Here is a 21340-nt window from a genome sequence, read left to right on the forward strand (position 1 = left end):
AAATTCATGAATAAATTTAAGAGGGGATTCAAATAAAAATTGAAGACAACTAAAGGGACCAAAAATACAATTTTACCTTAATGAAAATATAAATAAATCTAACGATGAAAATTCTTCTAACATGGTGCAAGACCTGTTTCACTCTTACATGTTAGCATCCGTCTAGGCTTTAATTATATCTAGCAAACTACTAACACTGTTTTTGAGTTTATAATACTACCAAGTAAGTTAGCCTTGCTGAAAATGTTCCCATATTTCTTCTTGCTTTGTTATAAATTGAAGATAGTAATATCTCAGGCCACAGGGTTTTCAGAATTCAAGAGAAAAAAAAGGGCAAGTCAGATTCTAACATTACTTGCATAAATAATCAATTAGCACCAGTGGACACAACATTCTGAATTTCTAAAAATAAGTGCCAAAGGATTGCTAACTGCACACCAAACACGTACTTAGTGAACATAACAGGATATTTCCCCCTTGGAGGAAAAAGAAATCACGTCAATGCTAACTTGTACTTGGCGGAATTATGCTACACATAGTGTGTACCAATAACAATGCCAGGTTTGAACAGATATAGTAGAACTCTTCCTCACTCTACAGAAACAATCATAAAACTAGGAAGTCATAATGAATAATAACATTAAGATGCTATACATCAAGGAATCAAACCTTTTACCGTGGAAGTGATTCATGTTTTTGCACAATATTGAAGACTTTAAAACAGATGATAGTCATAAAGAATTACCACTATTAATATACTTTGAAACAATAACAGCCTTCATGGGTCCCTTTCAACACCTTCCAGACCATCAATATACCCTGAAAATTAATTAATTCAGCAACTAAGCTTTCTCATGATCTGATCATGAATAAGTAAATAGACATCTTATTTCATGAGCCACATTAAACAAAATACTTTTGCTACAGAGCAACCTTCATTTTCCCAAACTCATGGCCTGAAAATAAGAAATTACATTTTCAACCAAGGATTTTGGATAAAAATAATATCATTCAACAGGCTCGTGAATACTGACCAATGAAGTTGATAAAGATCCACTGAAATCAATTCTAGTTGACAAAGGAAATCTTTTTCGGCCAAATCTCCATGGCAGTGCAGCAAACTTGGTTGCTACAGAAACCTTCATTATATGGTTCCTTTTCTTTTCTTTCCCTAATATATTTTCAGATAAAAAAACATACGGAAGAACCAATGTGAACACTTCTTATAGGAAACTGCATATGAAAATCATGTAAGCTCATTACCATCCAAGAACAACCTCAGAATTTATGGCTTCTAAAGATAGCTGAAAAGAGGAACATATTTGGTGAATTTGGAGAGAGAGGGGGGAGGAAAAATTTACTGATGCAATCCTACCCCCCAAGGGCATTGGATAGAAGACTCCAAGAAGATTGGGCCAAAGATGCAAGAGAAGGCCCTAGGGTTCTCATGAGCCTTAGGGTAGATTTCTGAGCCCATGGGCCAAGGTTGGGTCCAATTATCTTTGTACATATTAGACTAGGATGTCATTATATTTGGTCCTTGTATTTAGGGCTCCATATTGTAGGTAGGGTATCCTAGAAATATAGGATTTTTCAGCCCTTGTATTTTAGGGCACCTAGACTAGTTTTTGTATTAGGGGTAGTTTTGTAATTTCACATGCACTAAGTGGATATTTGATGTGTGTGGTTGCAAATAAATTTAATTGAATTGGTAGAAGCCCAATCCAATTAAATTTTAGAGGGGGAGGTGAGCATTTGCTTACTACACCTCATTGCCACATCATATAGTCACACTTTGTGCATGTCCTTCATGCTTTTCATGTCTCATGACACCTAAGCACACTTAGTGGAGAATCTTGGAATTGATCTTGGATTAGTGGGCTGAACCATAACTAAAATTCACTAATCATAATTAGTGAAATTTTGGCTCCAAAGTTTGGCTCCACAAATTCAATTTCAAATTCAAGTGAAATTTGAATTTCCCTCCAATTTTGTGTGACACTTAGGCTATAAATATAGGTCATGTGTGTGCATTTTTTGAACTTTGATCATTTGAATATTAACTTCAGATTTCAGAGCTCCTTTTGAGCACAAAATTCCGTGCTCTTCTTTCCCTCTCCCTTCATTCATCTCCTTCTTCCTCCAAGCTCTTATCCATGGCCTCCTATGGTGGTGAGCTTCTTCTAGACTCACCTTCTCCTTGAAGTGGCGTCTCCTCTCTCTCTTCCTTCTCCATTCCGCTGCCATTTATCTTCCAAGAAGCAAAGGAATCCATTGATGAAGAAGATCCTAGGCCTACAAGCTCCAATGGAGCTTGCATCATGTGGTATCAAGAGCATCTTCATCTAGGTGATGTTCTTTTGCTTCCTCTATCTTTTTGTTCGGTGAATTCTCTTTTAATCCTTTTTTTCATCTTATTCTCCATGTATATCCTCCATTGTCTTGTGTTTTGGTGCTGTTTAGAGTAGATTCAAAAAAAATAAACCGATTAAATCTTAGATCTACACTTGTTCTTGCATTTCTATGGTTCAAATTTTGTAGATCTACTCTTGAATCTTGTTTTTGTGTTGATTTTAGGTTCTATCAATTTTCATTCATAATATTCTTGTGCTGAACCTTTAGATCTAAATTTTGTTCCAAAATATTGATTAGAAAAAAAAAACACAAAAATCTAAGTGTAAATCACTTAATCCATGTTGTCTTAGAGTCATGTTTAGTCATAGTAGTTGTCACATTATGTTCTAAGTTTGTGTTGAATTTTATTTTGTTGATTGAATTCTAGATACATTTGTTCATGTATTCTTGTCATTCTTAGCCTATCTTTTGAATTTTGAGTCTAATTCATGCATGTTATTTAGTTCATAACATGTTCTAAATCAATTCCTAGAAGTAGTCTTGTTCTTGAACTTTTTTTTTTTTTTTGCTTTCTAAGTTTCCTACATGATGCCTATGATGAAGTTGAGTTGTGGTGCTGAGTTGTGGCTGGATTTGTGAATCAAATAAGTCTTAAGCTCTCTTGAATTTTGTTATTCAAGATAATTGAGTATAAGCAAACACAAATTGTAACTATCCAAGCCTTAAGCAACATAAACACTACTCTTGATTTCTAGGTTGAAATCGCTGGTGCTGGCAGCTTGAACATACAAACTTGTATAAATTACTGGGAATTGGTCACTACGTTTTTTGAGCTGAAACTTTTACTAAATTTTCTAGACATCTGGACCAAAATTATAAAAAAATAACCAAGTGATTTGGATTAAAGAAAAAAATAATAAAAATCTCACAAGTTGGCAGAAAAATCAGTGTCCAGGAAAAAAAAAGAAAAGTGAAAGGAAAGTGTGCTTGTTGTTTTGGCTCAAAATTTGTTCTATAATTGGTGCCTATTTTATACCAATCCTAGTTCTGAAATTTCAATTGAACATTATTGTGAAAACAAGTGCCAAAACTAGAGGTTTCTTGAGTCTTTTTTTTTTTAGAGTTTTTATACTCTACTCTAGAGTCATTCTAGGTTTCTCTTTGAGTCCTAGCTTGCTTTTAGTGCTTTTCATTGCTTTAATTGTTGAATAATCCTTGGAAATTTGTCTTGTTAAAACTCTATTGGTTTAGCTTTCATTTCATTTTTTTTGGTCTTTGGTTATTTCTTGTCTCTTTGTTTCCTTGGTTGTGAGTTGCCATATAGGGAATTGGAAAGGAGGATTGGTGCCATATCTTGAAGAATTTGAGTCAAGAAGAAAGGGGCCAACCACCTTAAGAGCTATTGGACTAAGAAGTACTCCAAATTGAGTGAAACACTAAAGAGAGAATAGCCACCACAATTGAGGACTTTTTTTTTTCTTTGTAATTTTGTAATTGGCAATTTGCTTTGTTTTCAAATTTTGTAACAAAAAGGCCTTTCATTGGAAGTAAGTTGGGAGCCTCCAATAGGTCACCCTACTTCCATTTGTGTGTAATAATTTTAGGCAATTTTCCCTTAGGATAGTGAGTGTTTTGTTGGGAACCTTAAATTAGGTCATCCAAACACTCTTAGGATCCGCCTAGTTTGCATTTCTTGCACTTTAATTTCTTGCTTACTTTCATAGCTTATTTCCTTTACCCTCCATTGTCAAACCGTCTAGATAGCTTGCCTTTTACCAATTAGTTTTTACCTTATCTTTCAAACCTCTTTTAGTGTTTATTTTGGCTAGTTTCAACCATAGTTTCTTTTACCTTTCTTTCAAACCCCCAACAAGAAAGAACCATAACTTAGGAACCAACATGAGTCTTCATTCTTCATCTAGTGTTAATGGTGAGGGCTCTACTCCTAAGGACCCCTTGTATAAGATATTAGATGAGTTGAGATCCCTTAAGTTGTGGAAAGAAAAACAAGAGAGAAAAGAAAAAGGTAAAAAAAGAGTGGAAGAAATAAGTCAAGATGAAAGAGAGAAAATAAGAGAGGAAGAAAGAAGAAAAATAATGAAAGAATTGAAAAGGGAAAAACATGCCTCCTATAGTAGTCATGACTCTTGCAAGAGTTTAAGTGAAGAACTTAGCGACTATTATAGAGGGCGTCATAGTTCACATACTAAACATCACTCCCAAAAAAGAGAAAAGGATAAAAGGCCTCAAGAGGTTAACATTAGTCTCCCATATTTCCATGGAAAAGATAATGTTGAGGCTTACTTAGATTGGGAAATGAAGGTTGAACAACTCTTTGCTTGCCATCATATTAGCGAAGAGAGAAAAGTTCCATTGGCTACCGTTAGCTTTCAAGGGTATGCCCTCTATTGGTGGAATTCCCTTGTTAGGGAACGTAGGATTCATGGGGATCCTCCAGTAGAGTATTGGAATGATCTTAAGAGTGCCCTTAGGAAGAGGCACATTCCCTCCTACTATGAAAGGAAGCTTATGGACAAGCTCCAAAGGCTTCGACAAGGGAGTATGAGTGTTGAAGAATATAGACAACAAATGGAACTACTCCTTTTAAGAGCTGGACTTAGGGAAGAGGAAAGAACAAGCATAGCTAGGTTCCTTAGTGGACTTAATATGGAAGTGAGGGACAAGGTTGAACTCCTTCCATATATGGACCTAGATGAGCTAGTCCAACTTTGTATAAGAGTGGAGCAACAACTTAAAAGAAAGCCTTCTTCAAAATCTTATGGCTCTCACTCTTATCAAAGGAAGGACCAAGCCCATAGAATTTTGGGGGCTGCACCTTCAAAACCTAAGGAAGATAAGGGTAAGACCATAGAGAAATACACCCCTAAGACTAGTTCCCAAGAAAGGACTAGCAATATTAAATGCTTCAAATGTCTTGGGAGAGGTCACATTGCCTCTCAATGCCCCACAAAGAAAACCATGATCATGAGGGGTCAAGACATTTATAGTAGTCAAGAGGAGACTACTTCTTGCCCTTCCTCTAGTGGAAGTGAAGATGAAGTAAGGGGTGAAGAGTCTAGTGAGGAAGTCTACCCCCATGAAGAAGGTGACCTCTTAATGGTTAGAAGGCTCCTTGGAGGTCAATCTTGTGATCTATCTCAATCCCAAAGAGAGAACATCTTTCATACAAGATGCAAAATTTTAGATAAAACTTGTTCTCTCATTGTGGATAGTGGATCTTGTTGCAATTGTTGTAGCACAAGATTAGTTTCCAAGTTAAACCTCACTATCATTCCCCACCCAAAACCTTATAAACTTCAATGGCTCAATAAGCAAGGGGAAATGATAGTTAACCAACAAGTGAAGGTACCTTTCTCCATTGGGACATATAAGGATGAAGTTAATTGTGATATAGTTCCCATGGAGGCAGGACATATTCTTTTAGGAAGGCCGTGGCAATTTGATAGGAAGATCATTTATAATGGCCTAACTAATGAAATTACCCTCACCCATCTTGGCACTAAATTTGTGTTGCATTCTCAAACACCTTCACAGGTGGCCAAAGATCAACTAACTATGAAAGATAAGAGGGATGAGGAAGAAAAACATGGAAAACAAAAGAAAAAGAAGGATAGTAAGGCCTTGTCTTCAAAGGCCAAGGGGAAGGAAAAGGAGGAAAAGGATTCCTCCAAAAATATTGTTAACAAGGAAAATCATTTTGCAACAAAATGTGATATTAAAAGAGCACTCCTTCTTAAAAAAAAATTCTACCTTCTCCTATCAAGGGAAGCATCCCTTAGCACCACCATACCTCTTGAACTTGAGGTTATTCCTCAAGTAAAGGAGTTGTTGGATGAGGATTTGGTTCGCAAGAGCTTAAATCCTTGTGCTTTGTTGGTGTCTAAAATAGGTATTATTAGGCACCAAATCCCTATGATAGGTGGTATGATGAATGTGTTGAGTGGTGCAACATTTTTTTGTAAAATCACTCATGCACCCAACATCTTCATCATTTGTGTACATAGGAACTCATTAGGTAGGTTTGTTCTTATTTTTTGTTTCAATGCAAACCTAGGTGCTCATGTGGGACACCTTAGGTTTGTTGTAATTTTTTGTAGGAATAATCAACATGAAAATAATGAAAAAGGTATGTTTTATTCCATTACTTTACTTAACTTTTTAAATAGTGATCAAGGGCTTCCCATGGACCCTAAGAGAATAAAGGTCATTCCTGAGTGGCTTACTCCACCAAGTATAAAAGAAATTTGGGGCTTCAATATCTTACCAAACTTTTACAAAAGGTTTGTCCCATATTTTTTTATACTTGTAGCACCACTCATTGAGTTGGTGAGGAACTATATTCTCTTATGGGAAGATGGCCAGGAAAGGGGTTTCAAGTCCTTACCGTACTCTAACATACCCAACATCACTAATACATATGCTTTTATTCTTTTTACAGGTGTTGAGGGAAAAATTAATGAGTTTCAAGAACCTCTGGATTTGAGGTCAAATCCTTTTCAAGGGGGAGGGAATGATGCAATCCTACCCCCCAAGGGCATTGGATAGAAGACTCCAAGAAGATTGGGCCAAAGATGCAAGAGAAGGCCCTAGGGTTCTCATGAGCCTTAGGGTAGATTTCTGAGCCCATGGGCCAAGGTTGGGTTCAATTATCTTTGTACATATTAGACTAGGATGTCATTATATTTGGTCCTTGTATTTAGGGCTCCATATTGTAGGTAGGGTATCCTAGAAATATAGGATTTTTCAGCCCTTGTATTTTAGGGCACCTAGACTAGTTTTTGTATTAGGGGTAGTTTTGTAATTTCACATGCACTAAGTGGATATTTGATGTGTGTGGTTGCAAATAAATTTAATTGAATTGGTAGAAGCCCAATCCAATTAAATTTTAGAGGGGGAGGTGAGCATTTGCTTACTACACCCCATTGCCACATCATATAGTCACACTTTGTGCATGTCCTTCATGCTTTTCATGTCTCATGACACCTAAGCACACTTAGTGGAGAATCTTGGAATTGATCTTGGATTAGTGGGCTGAACCATAACTAAAATTCACTAATCATAATTAGTGAAATTTTGGCTCCAAAGTTTGGCTCCACAAATTCAATTTCAAATTCAAGTGAAATTTGAATTTCCCTCCAATTTTGTGTGACACTTAGGCTATAAATAGAGGTCATGTGTGTGCATTTTTTGAACTTTGATCATTTGAATATTAACTTCAGATTTCAGAGCTCCTTTTGAGCACAAAATTTCGTGCTCTTCTTTCCCTCTCCCTTCATTCATCTCCTTCTTCCTCCAAGCTCTTATCCATGGCCTCCTATGGTGGTGAGCTTCTTCTAGACTCATCTTCTCCTTGAAGTGACGTCTCCTCTCTCTCTTCCTTCTCCATTCCGCTGTCATTTATCTTCCAAGAAGCAAAGGAATCCATTGATGAAGAAGATCCTAGGCCTACAAGCTCCAATGGAGCTTGCATCATTTACTAACCCCTGGAAAAGACCAATGTGGACTCTAAACTTACAAAGTATATACCCATTTGTTGTAAACAAATTGATAGGTTTTTGAGAGAAAAAAAATTGATCAAAGCTAACCACATACATAGAAGTCAACAATAAAATATGTAAGCCATAACAACCGCATTGACACAAACATATACAATCACAATCATTAAGTTTACACAAAAGTGGATATAACAAAAAAGTCGATGCATCATAAAAGTTGATGGGACCTAAAAAGTAGATATAACAAAAAAAAACTAAATAGTAAACTTCCTAAAAAGAAAACAGCTAATGACACCGATGCCGACGCTGACGAGCTGGGGGTCTCTCCTCAACCAGTGGCTGATCATCCAAGTCCTCAGCATTATGAGGGTGCATTTGACTAGTACCTATTTAGCTGCCCCTAGACCTGCGGTCCAACACCATCTGTAATTGCTCCTGCATCAACTGCATCTGCTCCTCCAATAGTGCATACCTTTGATTTGCTTCAACTAAGCCAGTAGTCGCTACATCAGCTCGCTCAATTGCTTGCTGAACCTGTTGGCGCAATGCCTTGGCCTCAGCTGAATGTTGGTGTGCATGACTAGTGTGAGGATCTAATAATGTCTCCTGAGTGAGGCATGACACACCACGACGGATGTTGGAAGCCAAGTCCTCGGTGCCATAACACCGACCCCTAGTCTTGCCTCCAGCAGCATCCTTCCAACACTGAAGCTTCATAGCCCCAGTATCATCAGTGGACCCTTTAGCATTCTGTGATTGAGCCACCCGCAAACGCTCATGATATTTTTCCTGGAAAATTACAGTATAGGAAAATAGTTAGAATCTATGTTAAAAGCTGTAACTGCACTGAAAAATAATTAAGAATAACTTACATATGTATCACGAGCACGATCGTCAACCCAACGACCGTCCTTGTTTTTGTGAGTGGCCAGAAACAACACGTCTGGATCCACAGGTTTGCCATATTTACGCTCCTTACAAAAATTATACAGTTATAAGCATTATGATATAGAATTTAGGTGGGAAAGAGAAAGACAGAAAGAAAGAGGGGAAGAGAGAAGGAAACAGAATAGAGAGGATGGTTAATAGTTTGGTTCAAGAGTTAAAACTGAACTGAACTCAACTGAATTAAAACATGGTTATTAAGAACCAAAGTGAACCATTTATTTTTCATTCTGAACAGAACTGAACTATTACAAGTTCAGTGAATTGGTTCTTTATTAAAAAAACTGAACAGAACTGATACATGTTTAAGAATTTTTTATTTTTTTTGCTAAACTGATCTCTGCTGCAAATTTTCTGTTGACGGCATTGCTGAAGGTTCCTGCAACACATTCCAATTTGGGTTCTGCAACTATTTTCTGTTATTTTGTCATCTCCCATCTTGGCTTTAAATTATTTGCATCAAACCCCACCATAAATTATTATTCAAGTATCAATTTCGGTTATTTAATGTTTAAGTCTAAGTAATAAATTGCCAAGAGCTTCTATGATGAAATTTATGAAAGATTCACAGATCTTATTAAGAGCCACCATAAATTATATAGTGTTGTTGGTAACAGGCACTGCTTAATTGAAAGCTAAGCTTCTATTATTAACAGTTTAGTTCTAGTGCACTGAACTATGTTTAATAGCAGTTTGATTAATAAAACTTAAAACAGTTTAGGTTTAGTTTTTTATAAAATAATTCAGTTTTTAATAGTTTAATTCATTTTGGTATTAAAGTAGTTCACAGATCAAAATAATTTTTTGGACACCCCTAAATACTTTCCATTTGATAATGGCATAATATATGGGAGAATTTACATAACTCATGAATGATACTTACTAGGCCTACTGCAATGTCAAGGTGATACTTGCGTCCTGTAGTGTGCACTGCTCCACCACGACTAGAAGTCCGGTTAATTTTATTTTGAGCAGACTGATCCTTGAACTTCTTATCAGTCACCCAATATATTAAAAGATCAACCCACGCCTGTTCACCTATCCAATGAGGTCTCTTCCTCTTATCCCTAGCTTTGGTGAGCATATCAGAAAGGCGTTTTTTAACTTTTGTTTCATACACTTTTTTAATTTGCCACTCATCCTGAGCTGTCCAAGTAACTCTTGTCTGCAAAAGTAAAGAAAATGTTTGTCAATTACATCACAAGATAAAAGCAAATATATAAATAAATACATAAGAAGTAACATATATAGTCACCTTAAACTCCGTCCACCATCTGACCTGCACATCCTCAGGGACAGCCTCATAATGATGGTAGGGGCCCTCAAAATGTGACCTAATTGCAAGGCCAAGTGCCTTAACAGCATGACGATTAGGGGTCCAACTGTAAAACATTCAAGTTCTGAATGTTCATAAATAAAACTAAATAAAAAGGAAAATAATATAACAATATAAACTTACCCTATACCTAAAGGTTCTATTATAACCCTCCCAGCATCGTCATACTTTACCTCCACTTCAGGGATATCATCCTTCCTTATATGGTCCTCTATATTGTCAACTTCCTCATCATTGTGAGGATCCTCTGCCCGAATGCCTATAGGAGAGATGGGCTGCACTGGCGGAGTATGGGTGATATTCCCAAGCTCTATAGCAAGACGACCACATTGTCTTAATGGATTCACTCAACGCTGAGCATGTTGATTCCTGACAATATTAGAAGTACGTCGCCTCCTCATCTATCTTACACACAACATATATATATAACATAAACACATATGTAGAAATTGGCAAAGGATTAAGGGGAAGAGAAATGCAGGGATTAAAAATGGTAAGAGATGGGAAGCATTATCTTAGAGTGTTGGAAGCAACAAGCGTGGGAATCCTAGTATTATATTTTATTGGACCCTCTTTCCCCCTTGGTTTTGTGCACTCATCAATACTATCTCTGGCTGCAGTTGCAGTCTTGTGTGTTGTTATTTTTCTGCCTCACTACTCTCTATTCCTATTTGTACGCAAGTGTCTATCACAATTAGATTGTACTCTATCACTTCATCCCATCCCTTTCAAATCTTTCTCAAAATTCTGTGCAAACCCATTCCGCCATTTTATAATACACTAGTTCTAGTAAAGGTTAAGAATCATAACATGTCCTCTTTTCACTTGATTTAACTGATTTTGCTCCAAAAAAAAAAAAAACTAATTTTGCTTAATTTTTTTGTTAGCTATTGGGTTTGGACACCTAACTTCACACGTGTTATAACTCATCCAATTTTGTTGTGATATTCTGCTTCTGAATTCCAAACACTGTTATCAATTCAGCCAAGAATTAACTAAAGCACGCTTAAAAAACAAGCTACCCACAGCTCAATGATAAGTAGCACTATTAAAGAAAAATAACTAGTAGTGAATTCACTTTGAGTGTATTTATTGAACATTTTTTTAACTTGTCATTCATGCAGAATTTGAGATTGCATAATTGCACAGCAAAATTGTGAGAAAGTAAATACAAAAACATGAATGAATGGGTTTCAATTAAATAAACTTAGTACCAAACTTCACTAAGAATTGTGGTTTGGAATATCAAAAGAAAAATTCAACAGTAGCTACAATTAATCTACATAAAATTAGATTTCGAATAAAGAGAAAAATTTGGAAGAACGTGTGATGAAATTGCAAAACAATAAATAAAACAAAAAATGTAGAAATAAAATAACTGAGAGGATTAATGCATATGCCAAAACCTTAAGAATCAAAGGAAGTGTTGACAATTCAACTGTGGGAAACTCCCTTCACTGATTGTTTAGACTGTTAAATGCCTCACATGAAATACACATTAAACTGTAACAAAAAGTACTCTCTGGAGATTGCAGAATATATTCATCTTTGCAATTGGGTTTGCCTTATGATAAGATTAACTTGGATAGATCATGTGTCTCCTTATAATACTAAGATTTTGTGTTGAACTCCCATTTATTATATTCCGAGTGTTATTTAGTTGCACTTGTAGCCATGTACCATTCATTATGTTCCGAGTGTTATTTGTAGTTATGTTTTGTTTCAATATAACTATATAACTATTTATGGCATGTTCAATTTCCAGTGAATAGAAAAAGGCACTAAGGTAGTGCACGCAATTCAAATATAGAATTCTACTTTTAGTTTGCTAAAATATAAAAGAGTTCCAATGTAGTAAGATGTTTGTTCTTTTTCTGTCCTTTTCTATCTACACTCCAGCATTATTATAGGTACCTTGTGATATCTTGCTACATAAATGAGAGTAGCCCTCTAACTTTCATTAAAATAATAGCTACTATTAAATTCTTCATCATCCTATCTCACTTCGTAAATTCTATTCTATTTTTATTTTTCTTTCATATATTTACATAGCAGATACAAGATAGTAACGGTCTTTTTGCTTTAAATAAAATCCGTTTGCCTTTCAATAAAAAAAAAAAAGCAGTAATACCCCTTTCTTTCTTTTATAAGCTAAAATTAACGTTAACTAAAGAAAATTTGACTTGAGTTGAACCAAAAGATTTGCCCTTGTCAAGTCCCACAAAAGAGTTTGTTACAAACAAAAATGCACCCATGCCAATAGAACTAAACTAACCCCTGCTACCTCATACACATGTCCATCTGAAGCACAACTGACCCCCAATTACATTAGAATGCATTTAACACAGATATTGAAAGTGTTAGAATGACAGAGTAACCCATAACCTACCATGAAGCACCTTCTTATTAGTGACATTAAAGCCCAATACATAAGGCTACCAACTTGCTAAAGAAACTGGGCCAATGTCAATTCTGGTAGTATCACAGAGGACAATAGTACTATAGTCTTGTCTCTATTAAAGCACTATTGGAGAAGCTATCATTGTACAGATTAAGAGGAGGAGACACACCAAGCAGCAACCAACAATTAGTAATAACTCTAAAAATAACATATTTCAATTCTTCAGACAGAGATAAATGCAAAATTAAAAAATTAACTAAGTATGATCTAAAAATTGAAGCAACTTGATTGCCTTGCAATTGATGGCGCTGTCTTCTTTGCCACACCAACCAACCACCTTCTGCACACATGCAAATAAGAATTAATAATTCATTGAAAAATTTCTCTGTAACAAATAAAAATCAATAATCTGAGATCGGTTGAAGAAAAGATCCAAAGATTAAGCAAAATGAGAGGCTGCATTGAGCAAGGAGAAAGACAGAGAAAGACCAAAATCAAAAAAAGCAAAAGCCACAATCTGGTATTCAATTCTCCAGACGCAACTTTTTGCTATTTTCATTTTTACTATGTCCTGAAATTCAGAATCATTTGTGCTTATGATATGGGTTTGGTGTCTGTTTCCAATAATGATACAAGTAGAACAAATAAAAAAAATCAGATAAAATACAAAGTTTGTTGTTTTTTTATCAGCCAATTGAATTACATAAAAACAAAAGGGTACCCGTGAGACATTACTGAACCATCCTACAAACATAACAATGATACAGTTTCCCGGACCCCAATTTCCTATGTTGTTTCCCAACCAGAACCATAGCCTACTAAACCAAAGCCAAATGCTGAAAATGCCCCCTAAATATCCAAAACAAAATATAACCAGAACTATATGCCATACCCATCTCTCTCTCTCTCTCTCTCTACATATATATATATATATATATATATATATATATATATATATATATATATATATATATATATATATATATATATATATATATATATCAGTAACAAGCCACAAAAACCAGAAACAAATGCCAATCTTTGTGCTTCAAAGGTGCTTTTGCCTTCATCCACATCATAATATAGCTAACTAATTCCACAAAATATAAAGCTTCCTGCTCATTGTTCACACAAGCATTAGGTAACTATAACTACTTATAATCGATCACTTGAAATTAAAATAGGGGTTATGAAATCTGAGATTAGGGTTTACAAATACCTTCCCAATCTATGTGTCAGTAAGATTGAAGATGAAGCACCCACTCATATAACTCACTAAACCCCTGCAAAACCTAATGTACATATATAAATAAATAAATAAGTAAAAGCACAATAGAAAGTGAAAGGGTGGAGTGGAATTAGAAGTTCGAAATTACAATTGGGGAAGAGCGAAGAGTAGAGCTCGAAGGAACAGAAGCTTACAGAAATGGCGTCGAGAGGGAAAATTTGGGATTTGGGTTAATTTGCGAAACTTAAGCCAGGATTGGTTTTATTTGCATAAGCTGCGGCTTACCTGATAATTAAATGTTTTTTTAGTATATAATTTTTAAATTTTTTTATTTTTTGAAAAATTATATTTTAATTTCTAAAAAAATTGTTGTTAAGTTTTATTAATTAATAATATTAAAAAAAATTAATGACAAGGATCTTTTGAAAATTAAAATATAAATTTTAGTAAAAAAAATCATTTATTAAATTTCAAGAAAAAAATCAACTTATTAATAATAGGATTAAAATCCATAAATTTAGTAACTATAAAATTAAATGAATAATTAAACTTTAATTAAATTAAAAAAAATATTTGTGTATGGCGTCAGTGGGTTAGTTCGACGCAAAAATAACAAATTAATTTATTTATGAGTTTACTATCATTTTAGGAGCCGTTTAGGGGAAAAAGTTTTCAATTTTCCCGACTCTTAAATTGGAAATCTACGTTTCCTATGTTAGAGAAGTGAGAATTTACTTTCCCAAGTTTAAATTAATCTTCTTTCACATCAGTAAAAATGGTCATGTATGTTATCTATTAAACATACATGAAAGTTGTAGACTTTATATTTCAGAAAGTACATATCACGTGCATTCCTTCCATATTATACACTGAGTAGTACTGAAAGTACAGATCACGTGTTTAAGCACTGGATTCCCATGGTTCTAAATTTTTCCTCAATATCCCGTCTCCAGCGAGGTTTTACCTTTTTTCCCCTCTCATTTTTGTAAATATTTAACACTTTCTTTTATGTTTTTTTTCTCTCAATTAGATTGGGTATTCACATCCATTTCCTTGATGCCGACGGAGGATTTTATTAGCCCAGTAAAGAAGCAGAAACAACAGGAGCTCTTCGCTGGTTGCATGATCAGTTAATTCACTCTTTTTTCTTCTAGATTTTTTTCCTACACGTGTTTTTGATCTGCATAATCTTTAACTGTTTATATTTTTTTAATCTTAAAAAATTTAATGGACAACATTATATAGAAACTTCCACTAAAGAAGCATAAACAACACTAGCTCTTCGTTGGATACATGATCAGTTAGTTCACTTTCTTATCTTCTAGCACTACTAAAAAAACAGTTTTCTACACCGCCCAATTAACATCGGTTATAGCTAAAACCGATGTTAACGAAAGCGCGGTGACATTTTTGTAAATAAGTAGACTTAGTTAACATCGGTTTTTCCAAAACCGATGTTAGTATGCCATTGTTAACATCGGTTTTGTAAAAACTGATGTTATCGAGTCGATGTTAACATCGGTTTTATTATAACCGATGTTACGTAGTTGATGTTAACATCGGTTATTTTTAAAAAATCGATGTTGTTATCATTATAAATTATACTTCTGAAATTGCACAACCCGCGCTTGAACCCTATCGTTCTTCTTCTTTCTCCTTGCGCTTGAACCCTATCGTTCTTCTTCTTTCTCCTTGTGTCAAAGTCGCCTGCGCTTCCGTGACTACAACCACATTATGGAGATCGTGTTTGTGGATATCGTCTTTGACACTTATCCATTGAGGTACGTCCTTTCGTTTTAACATTAGGCGTTCGTCGTTTTAACCCAGGGCTTTATTGTTGTTTCTCCTTCTGCCTTAGTTCGTGTTTGTCGCAAACTGGGCTGCGCTTCCGTGACTGCAACCACATTGTCGAGTTCGCGTTTGTGGAGTTCGTGTCTGCGCTTCCATCGAAGGTATGTCTCTGTTGTATGTTAATGATGAAAATCCATTGTTCAATGGTCTGTCTTTGTTGTGATGTTTTGAAACCCTAGTTAGGCACAAAGGGTTAATCGTAACTGAATGTGTAGTGATTTAGGACCATATGTAACTGCCTTAAGCAGTTATTGCAGAATAAATTATGGAGTAACAGCAGGGGGGTTAGGCAGTTTTTAGTGGGTTTTCAGGAAGGGAGACATGAGGCTGTCAAATTTACATAGAGGGTTTCAGGGACAAAGCTTTGATTTACACAGAGGGTTTCAAGGACAAAGCTTTGATTTACATATTGAATTTCATCCAAATTTTTGACAAGTCATTGTTACTTCCATGAATATTGATATTGTATCATGCTTAATTATATGCATTTGCTTATTTTGATCATTGTGTGTTGTGTGATTATTTCTTCCATGCAGGTACATGATTCCTATTTGTTGTGAGAGTTAAATGATGGGCAGCAGCACCAACTGAGGTGAGTTTATATTTCCTTTTTTTTTGTCTTTATCTTTGTTAGTTTGTTATATAGTTTTTATTTTATATGTTTGAGTTTTAAATGTGTAAAAAATAGGAATAGAAAGGTCTGGTGATTGCTTAGGAATTCCTTGTTGTTTCATGGCATTCCTTTTGAACCTCAAAAGGTGCTTATGATGGCCTTTGGTTAAATTTCTGATTATATGTATTGGGGTCCTTGTGCTGGGTTATTGTTGGGTTTGTTTTGCTTTTTGGAAGGTGGCACTTTTGTGTCTTGTATCTTTTATTTTCAGTACCTGTGGTACTGTTCTGTTTAATATATTTTTTTTGAACTGCAAAGATAATTTATATTGATAATTAGAAGTACCAGTGGTACTACAGATTACAAAGAGACATTTTTTTTTGCACAACAAAAATCAATATATTATATATGAAATTCAGTACTAGGTGTACTGAAGATACAAAGTTAAAAAGCAAGACAATTACAGTCTGCATCCCATTAGGAGAGACCGAATATAGCCCACAAAAATACAAACCCATCCCCTCTAAGAAAGAACATCCTTTAGATTGGTTGACCAGAAATTAAAGTGCATTTGGAAGTCCTTCTCCACACATTTTATCCAGGACCAGGTGTGGAACAAGGCATCATCCATGACCTTTTCAGGAGTGAACGGCTGGTTCTTGAATATCTTGGCATTTCTATGGTACCAAATGGAGAAGGACAGGGCTAGCCACAGAAATTCCCATCTTTTGTTGGTACTATCTTTGCTATTCCACTGGGTGAATTGTAAAAAATGATTCTTTAGATCTATGGAATAGGAACCCACTCTATTAACCCATCTCATTGTCTCCCACCAAAGACTCCTAGTCTTTTCACAGTTGAACATAAGATGATAAATCGATTCTTCTTCATGGTCACATAAAGGACAACTATAAGAAGGCAGTGCGACCTGTGTCTTTCTAAGATTGTCCCTAGTAGGAAGTCTATTCTTGAAAAGTCTCCAAGAAAAAGCACTCACTTTTGGGGGAATTTTCAATTTCCACATAATGTTAAGAACATTGTCTTCACTATCACTATGGTGAGCCTCCTGCAGCACTTTGTAGGCAGAATTTGTTGAAAAAACTCCATTAGTGTATGGCTTCCACCAAAGGAAATCTCTGCTGGATTGGTGAATGTGAACAGAATCGATCTCAACTAGGAAATCAGTTGCCAATTGAATTTCATGATCAAAAAAATTCCTTCTCCATGATAACTTTCATTCCCACCTACCCTCCACAAAATCTCCCATAGAATTGATTGATGAATTCTGCTGTTTACTTATTAAATATAACTGGGGATATTTTCCTTGGAGAGTACAGTTGTCCTCCATCCATTTATGCTTCCAGAAATTGATGCTGGACCCCCTTCCCACTCTCCATTTTAAATTATCAGTTAAGCATTCATTGTGATGCTGCTGGAAGATACTCTTCAAATCCTGCCACCATTGGGAAGTGAAATTCCTCCTTCCACCACAAATCAACTCCTTCCACCCACCATACTTAGAGATTAAAATTCTAGACCAAGGCTGGTCTTGATTGTTAGCCAGCTGCCACCCCCATTTGCCAAGTAAAGCCGCATTAAATTTTTTTTTTTGAAAAGCAAAAGATAATTTATATATTAATCATAATAGGACACAGCAGCACCAGAAATACTACTGGTGATTTACATAGATGCAGTGCATCTAAAACCGCCCACCATTACAAGATTAGAACAACAAAACCCCCCACAAATACAAGAGAACCTAATTTAGCCAAAGAAGTCTCCAAGATTAGACGACCAATAGTTAAAGGAAGTGCATAAATTTTTGTCCCTTGACTTCAACCATGACCACAAAAGGAATAAATCATCCTCCATGACTTTTGGTGTTTCAAATCTTTTGCCTTGGAATATGAGGAGATTCCTATTCTTCCATATTGAGCTTGTTAAAGCAATCCACCATCTGTGCCATCTGTTTTGATTCTTCCCAGCACCAAAGCCATCACAAAATTGAGTGTAATGAGCTGTTGGAGAAGCTGCTAGGGGTCCAACCACTCGCTTCCACCTCATTGATTCCCACCAAAGACCATTAGTCAATTTACAGTGAAAAAATAGATGCCCAGCTTCCTCTTGATGAGATCCACATAAGGGGCAATGCTGCTCCTGAATGGGGACATTTCTTCTTAGGAGATTATGTCTAGTGGGTAATCTATTTTTGATAAGTCTCCAAGCGAAAATCGCAGCTCTTGAAGGGATGTTAAGCCTCCAAATTGTCTTGTATATATTGGCCTGAGGATGATTGTTGTTAGCAGTGATTATCAATCTATAAGCTGACCTAGTTGAGTATAAACCCGAAGGTTCAGTTGTCCATCTCAAGGTGTCCTTCATTTGAGGTTGAATGTGAACGTTACTAATGATTTCCATAAAAGCCACAGCTGCACCTTGTTCATGATCAAATAAGTTCCTTCTCCATTTTAAATCCCAACACCAATGACCATGAGACATGATACCCATGTTGGAGATAGAACTGGTCTGCTGTTTACTGATGAGAAACAGCTGATTAAAATGCTGCTCAAGGTTTGAATCAACCCCAAGCCATTTATCCTTCCAGAATTTGACTATGCTTCCATCCCCTACCTTCCAAACCAGATGCTAATGAATAGGGCTAAATTCAGGTTACTTACTTACTTTTCGAATATCCTTCCACCAATGAGAGTGCCAAGGTGTATCACTGCCATTGTTAAGATCTGCCCAGCCACCATATTTTGAGATAAGAATTCTAGCCCACAGTTGATCTTGAGTAGAGGCTAAAGCCCATAACCATCTACCCAACAAGGCAGCATTAAAACTAGAGATATCCTTAATCCCAAGACCCCCCAACTCCTTTGGAAGGCAGATATCTTTCCATTTCACCCAGGCGATTTTGGTGAGGTCTTGAGAGCCCCCCCACAGAAAATTCCTTTGTAAGGATCTCACTTTATGAGCTACTTTTTGAGGAATTCTAAAAAAATATAGTAAAAAAATTGGTAGAGCAGTTAACACTAAATTTATCAATGTGACATTCGCTGCCATTGATAGAGCTCTCTGCTTCCACTTAGACAGCTTTGATTCAAATTTTTTAATCAAAGGTTCCCACACCAAGCAACTAGAAGACTTAGCCCCTAGAGGAATCCCCAAGAACTGAAAGGGAATCTCCATCTGCCTACACTTGAGAAAGTGAGCTGCATCAAGAACCTAATTGGTATCAGCACCAAAAATCCCCACACTGCTCTTGGAAAAATTAATCTTCAACCCAGATACCATTTCAAAGCCTCTAAGCATTGCCTTCATGACAAACACATTATCCCATGAAGCTTCTCCCACAAAGACAGTATCATCTGCATATTGCAGAATGTTTACTGGCACCTTCTGCTTTCCTACTAAATAACTGTTGTACAGACCTTTGGATAGAGCTGTCCTCATCATGCCAGTCAAGCTTGAAGCCACAATATTGAAAAGGAAAGGGGCTAAGGGGCCCCCTTGCCTCAAACCTCTAGTGGGGGCAAATTCATTTGAGGGGCTGCCATTTATGAGAATGGATATAGAAGATGGTTGATTGCAAGCATTGATCCATTTCCTCCATATAGGACAGAACCCCATTTTGACCATCATATAATCCAGAAAGTTCCATGAAACAGAGTCATAAGCCTTTGCAAAGTCCACCTTAAACACCAAAGTTGGTTTCTTACTTCTTTTATCTTCCTCTATTGCTTCATTGAGAATCAAAGTTCCATGAAGGATGTGTCTATCCTTTATGAAAGCTGTTTGTCTCTCATCAATGAGTCCAGGCAATAATTTTCTTAACCTATTGGCCAGTAATTTAGCAATGATCTTATACATACAGCCAATGAGGGAGATGGGCCTATAGTCATCAAAAGACTGTGGATGATTGATTTTAGGAATTAAAGCCAAGAAGGATGCATTACTACCCTTAGGAAATCTTCCATTGACAGAAACTCATCTACAAACCTCCTGAAATCTGGTTTGAAAATCTCCCAAAACTCTTTGATGAAGTTAAAATTGAAGCCATCCGGCCCAGGACATTTATCTCCACTGCAACTCCACACAGCCTCCCTAAGATCAAGATCTGAAAATGGGGCAATCAACTCCTCCCTCAAGAATCTGGCAGAAAAGAAGCTTACAACTTGATCCTTAATCAATTTTGGGTTCTGAACCCATGTGCCTTCAATGAACATACCTTGAATTGCATTGTAATGTCTTCTGAAGTTGATAGATTTATGTAAAAAGGCCGTGTTATTATCACCTTCCCTGAGCCATCTGATCCTTGATTTTTGTCTCAAGATTGATTCATGAGCAAAAGAAATCTCCCATAATTCCTGCTGAATGGACTTCATGGTCTGCACTTCATCATCCCCCAAGGGTCTGTCCTGGGCTGAAATATCAATTTGATGCAACTGCTGCTTCAAAAGATAAGTCTTTAATCATCCCCCAAGGGTCTGTCCTGCGCATTAAATAAAGATAAGTCTTTAATCCCTAGACCCCCTTTGTTCTTAGGAAGACAAACTTTGTCCCACTTCACCCAAGGAATCTTGCTAGCCTCTTGGTGACTTCCCCACAGAAAATTTCTCTGGACAGAGACAATTTTTTGCACCACTTTTTTGGGGATCCTAAAGAAGGATAGAAGGTAGATAGGTAAGGCTGAGAGGACAGAATTAATAAGAGTGATTCCGCCCCCCATTGATAGAGTTCTTTGCTTCCATTTTGCAAGTTTGACTTCAAACTTCCTTACAATTGGCTGCCACACGATCCATCTCTTAGAGGACACCCCAAATGGAATTCCAAGATAAGTAAAAGGAAATTCCAAAGTACTGGAATTAAGGAATTGGGCAGCTTCCCTGCACCAACTTGCTGATTTACCCGAACAACCAAAGTGGCTTTTAGAGTAATTTATCTTGAGACCAGATGCTTCCTCAAAGCACCTCAGAACACATTTTAAGGTTCTCACATTTTTCTTAGTAGCATCTCCAAAAAACAAAGTATCATCAGCATATTGGAGGATGTTCACCTCTTCTTTCAAAGATCCCACTAGGTAGCTTCTGAA

General features: G+C 36.2%; 1 protein-coding gene and 1 long non-coding RNA gene across 3 annotated transcripts; both read right to left on the minus strand.

Annotated features, from left to right (window-relative positions):
* Positions 1 to 8059: 8059 nt before the first annotated feature.
* LOC114401938 lies at positions 8060 to 10913 on the minus strand. The gene is made up of 6 exons (XM_028364509.1): positions 10910 to 10913; positions 10276 to 10462; positions 10072 to 10198; positions 9700 to 9981; positions 8744 to 8845; positions 8060 to 8660 (listed from the first exon to the last, which is right to left on the minus strand). The coding sequence occupies exons 1-6, from the start codon at positions 10911 to 10913 to the stop codon at positions 8262 to 8264; spliced, it is 1101 nt and encodes a 366-aa protein (XP_028220310.1). The 3' UTR covers positions 8060 to 8261.
* A 1422-nt stretch (positions 10914 to 12335) lies between these two features.
* Positions 12336 to 14066, minus strand: LOC114402814. Of its 2 annotated transcripts, none has more exons than XR_003664523.1 (3): positions 13976 to 14066; positions 13773 to 13845; positions 12336 to 12893 (listed from the first exon to the last, which is right to left on the minus strand). It is a non-coding gene; the product is annotated as an uncharacterized LOC114402814 (long non-coding RNA). The 2 variants fall into 2 exon arrangements; XR_003664522.1 differs by having other exon boundaries at positions 13930 to 14028.
* Positions 14067 to 21340: the final 7274 nt, after the last annotated feature.

Source organism: Glycine soja, chromosome 20 (assembly GCF_004193775.1).
Source record: "Glycine soja cultivar W05 chromosome 20, ASM419377v2, whole genome shotgun sequence".
Lineage (NCBI taxonomy): Eukaryota > Viridiplantae > Streptophyta > Magnoliopsida > Fabales > Fabaceae > Glycine > Glycine soja.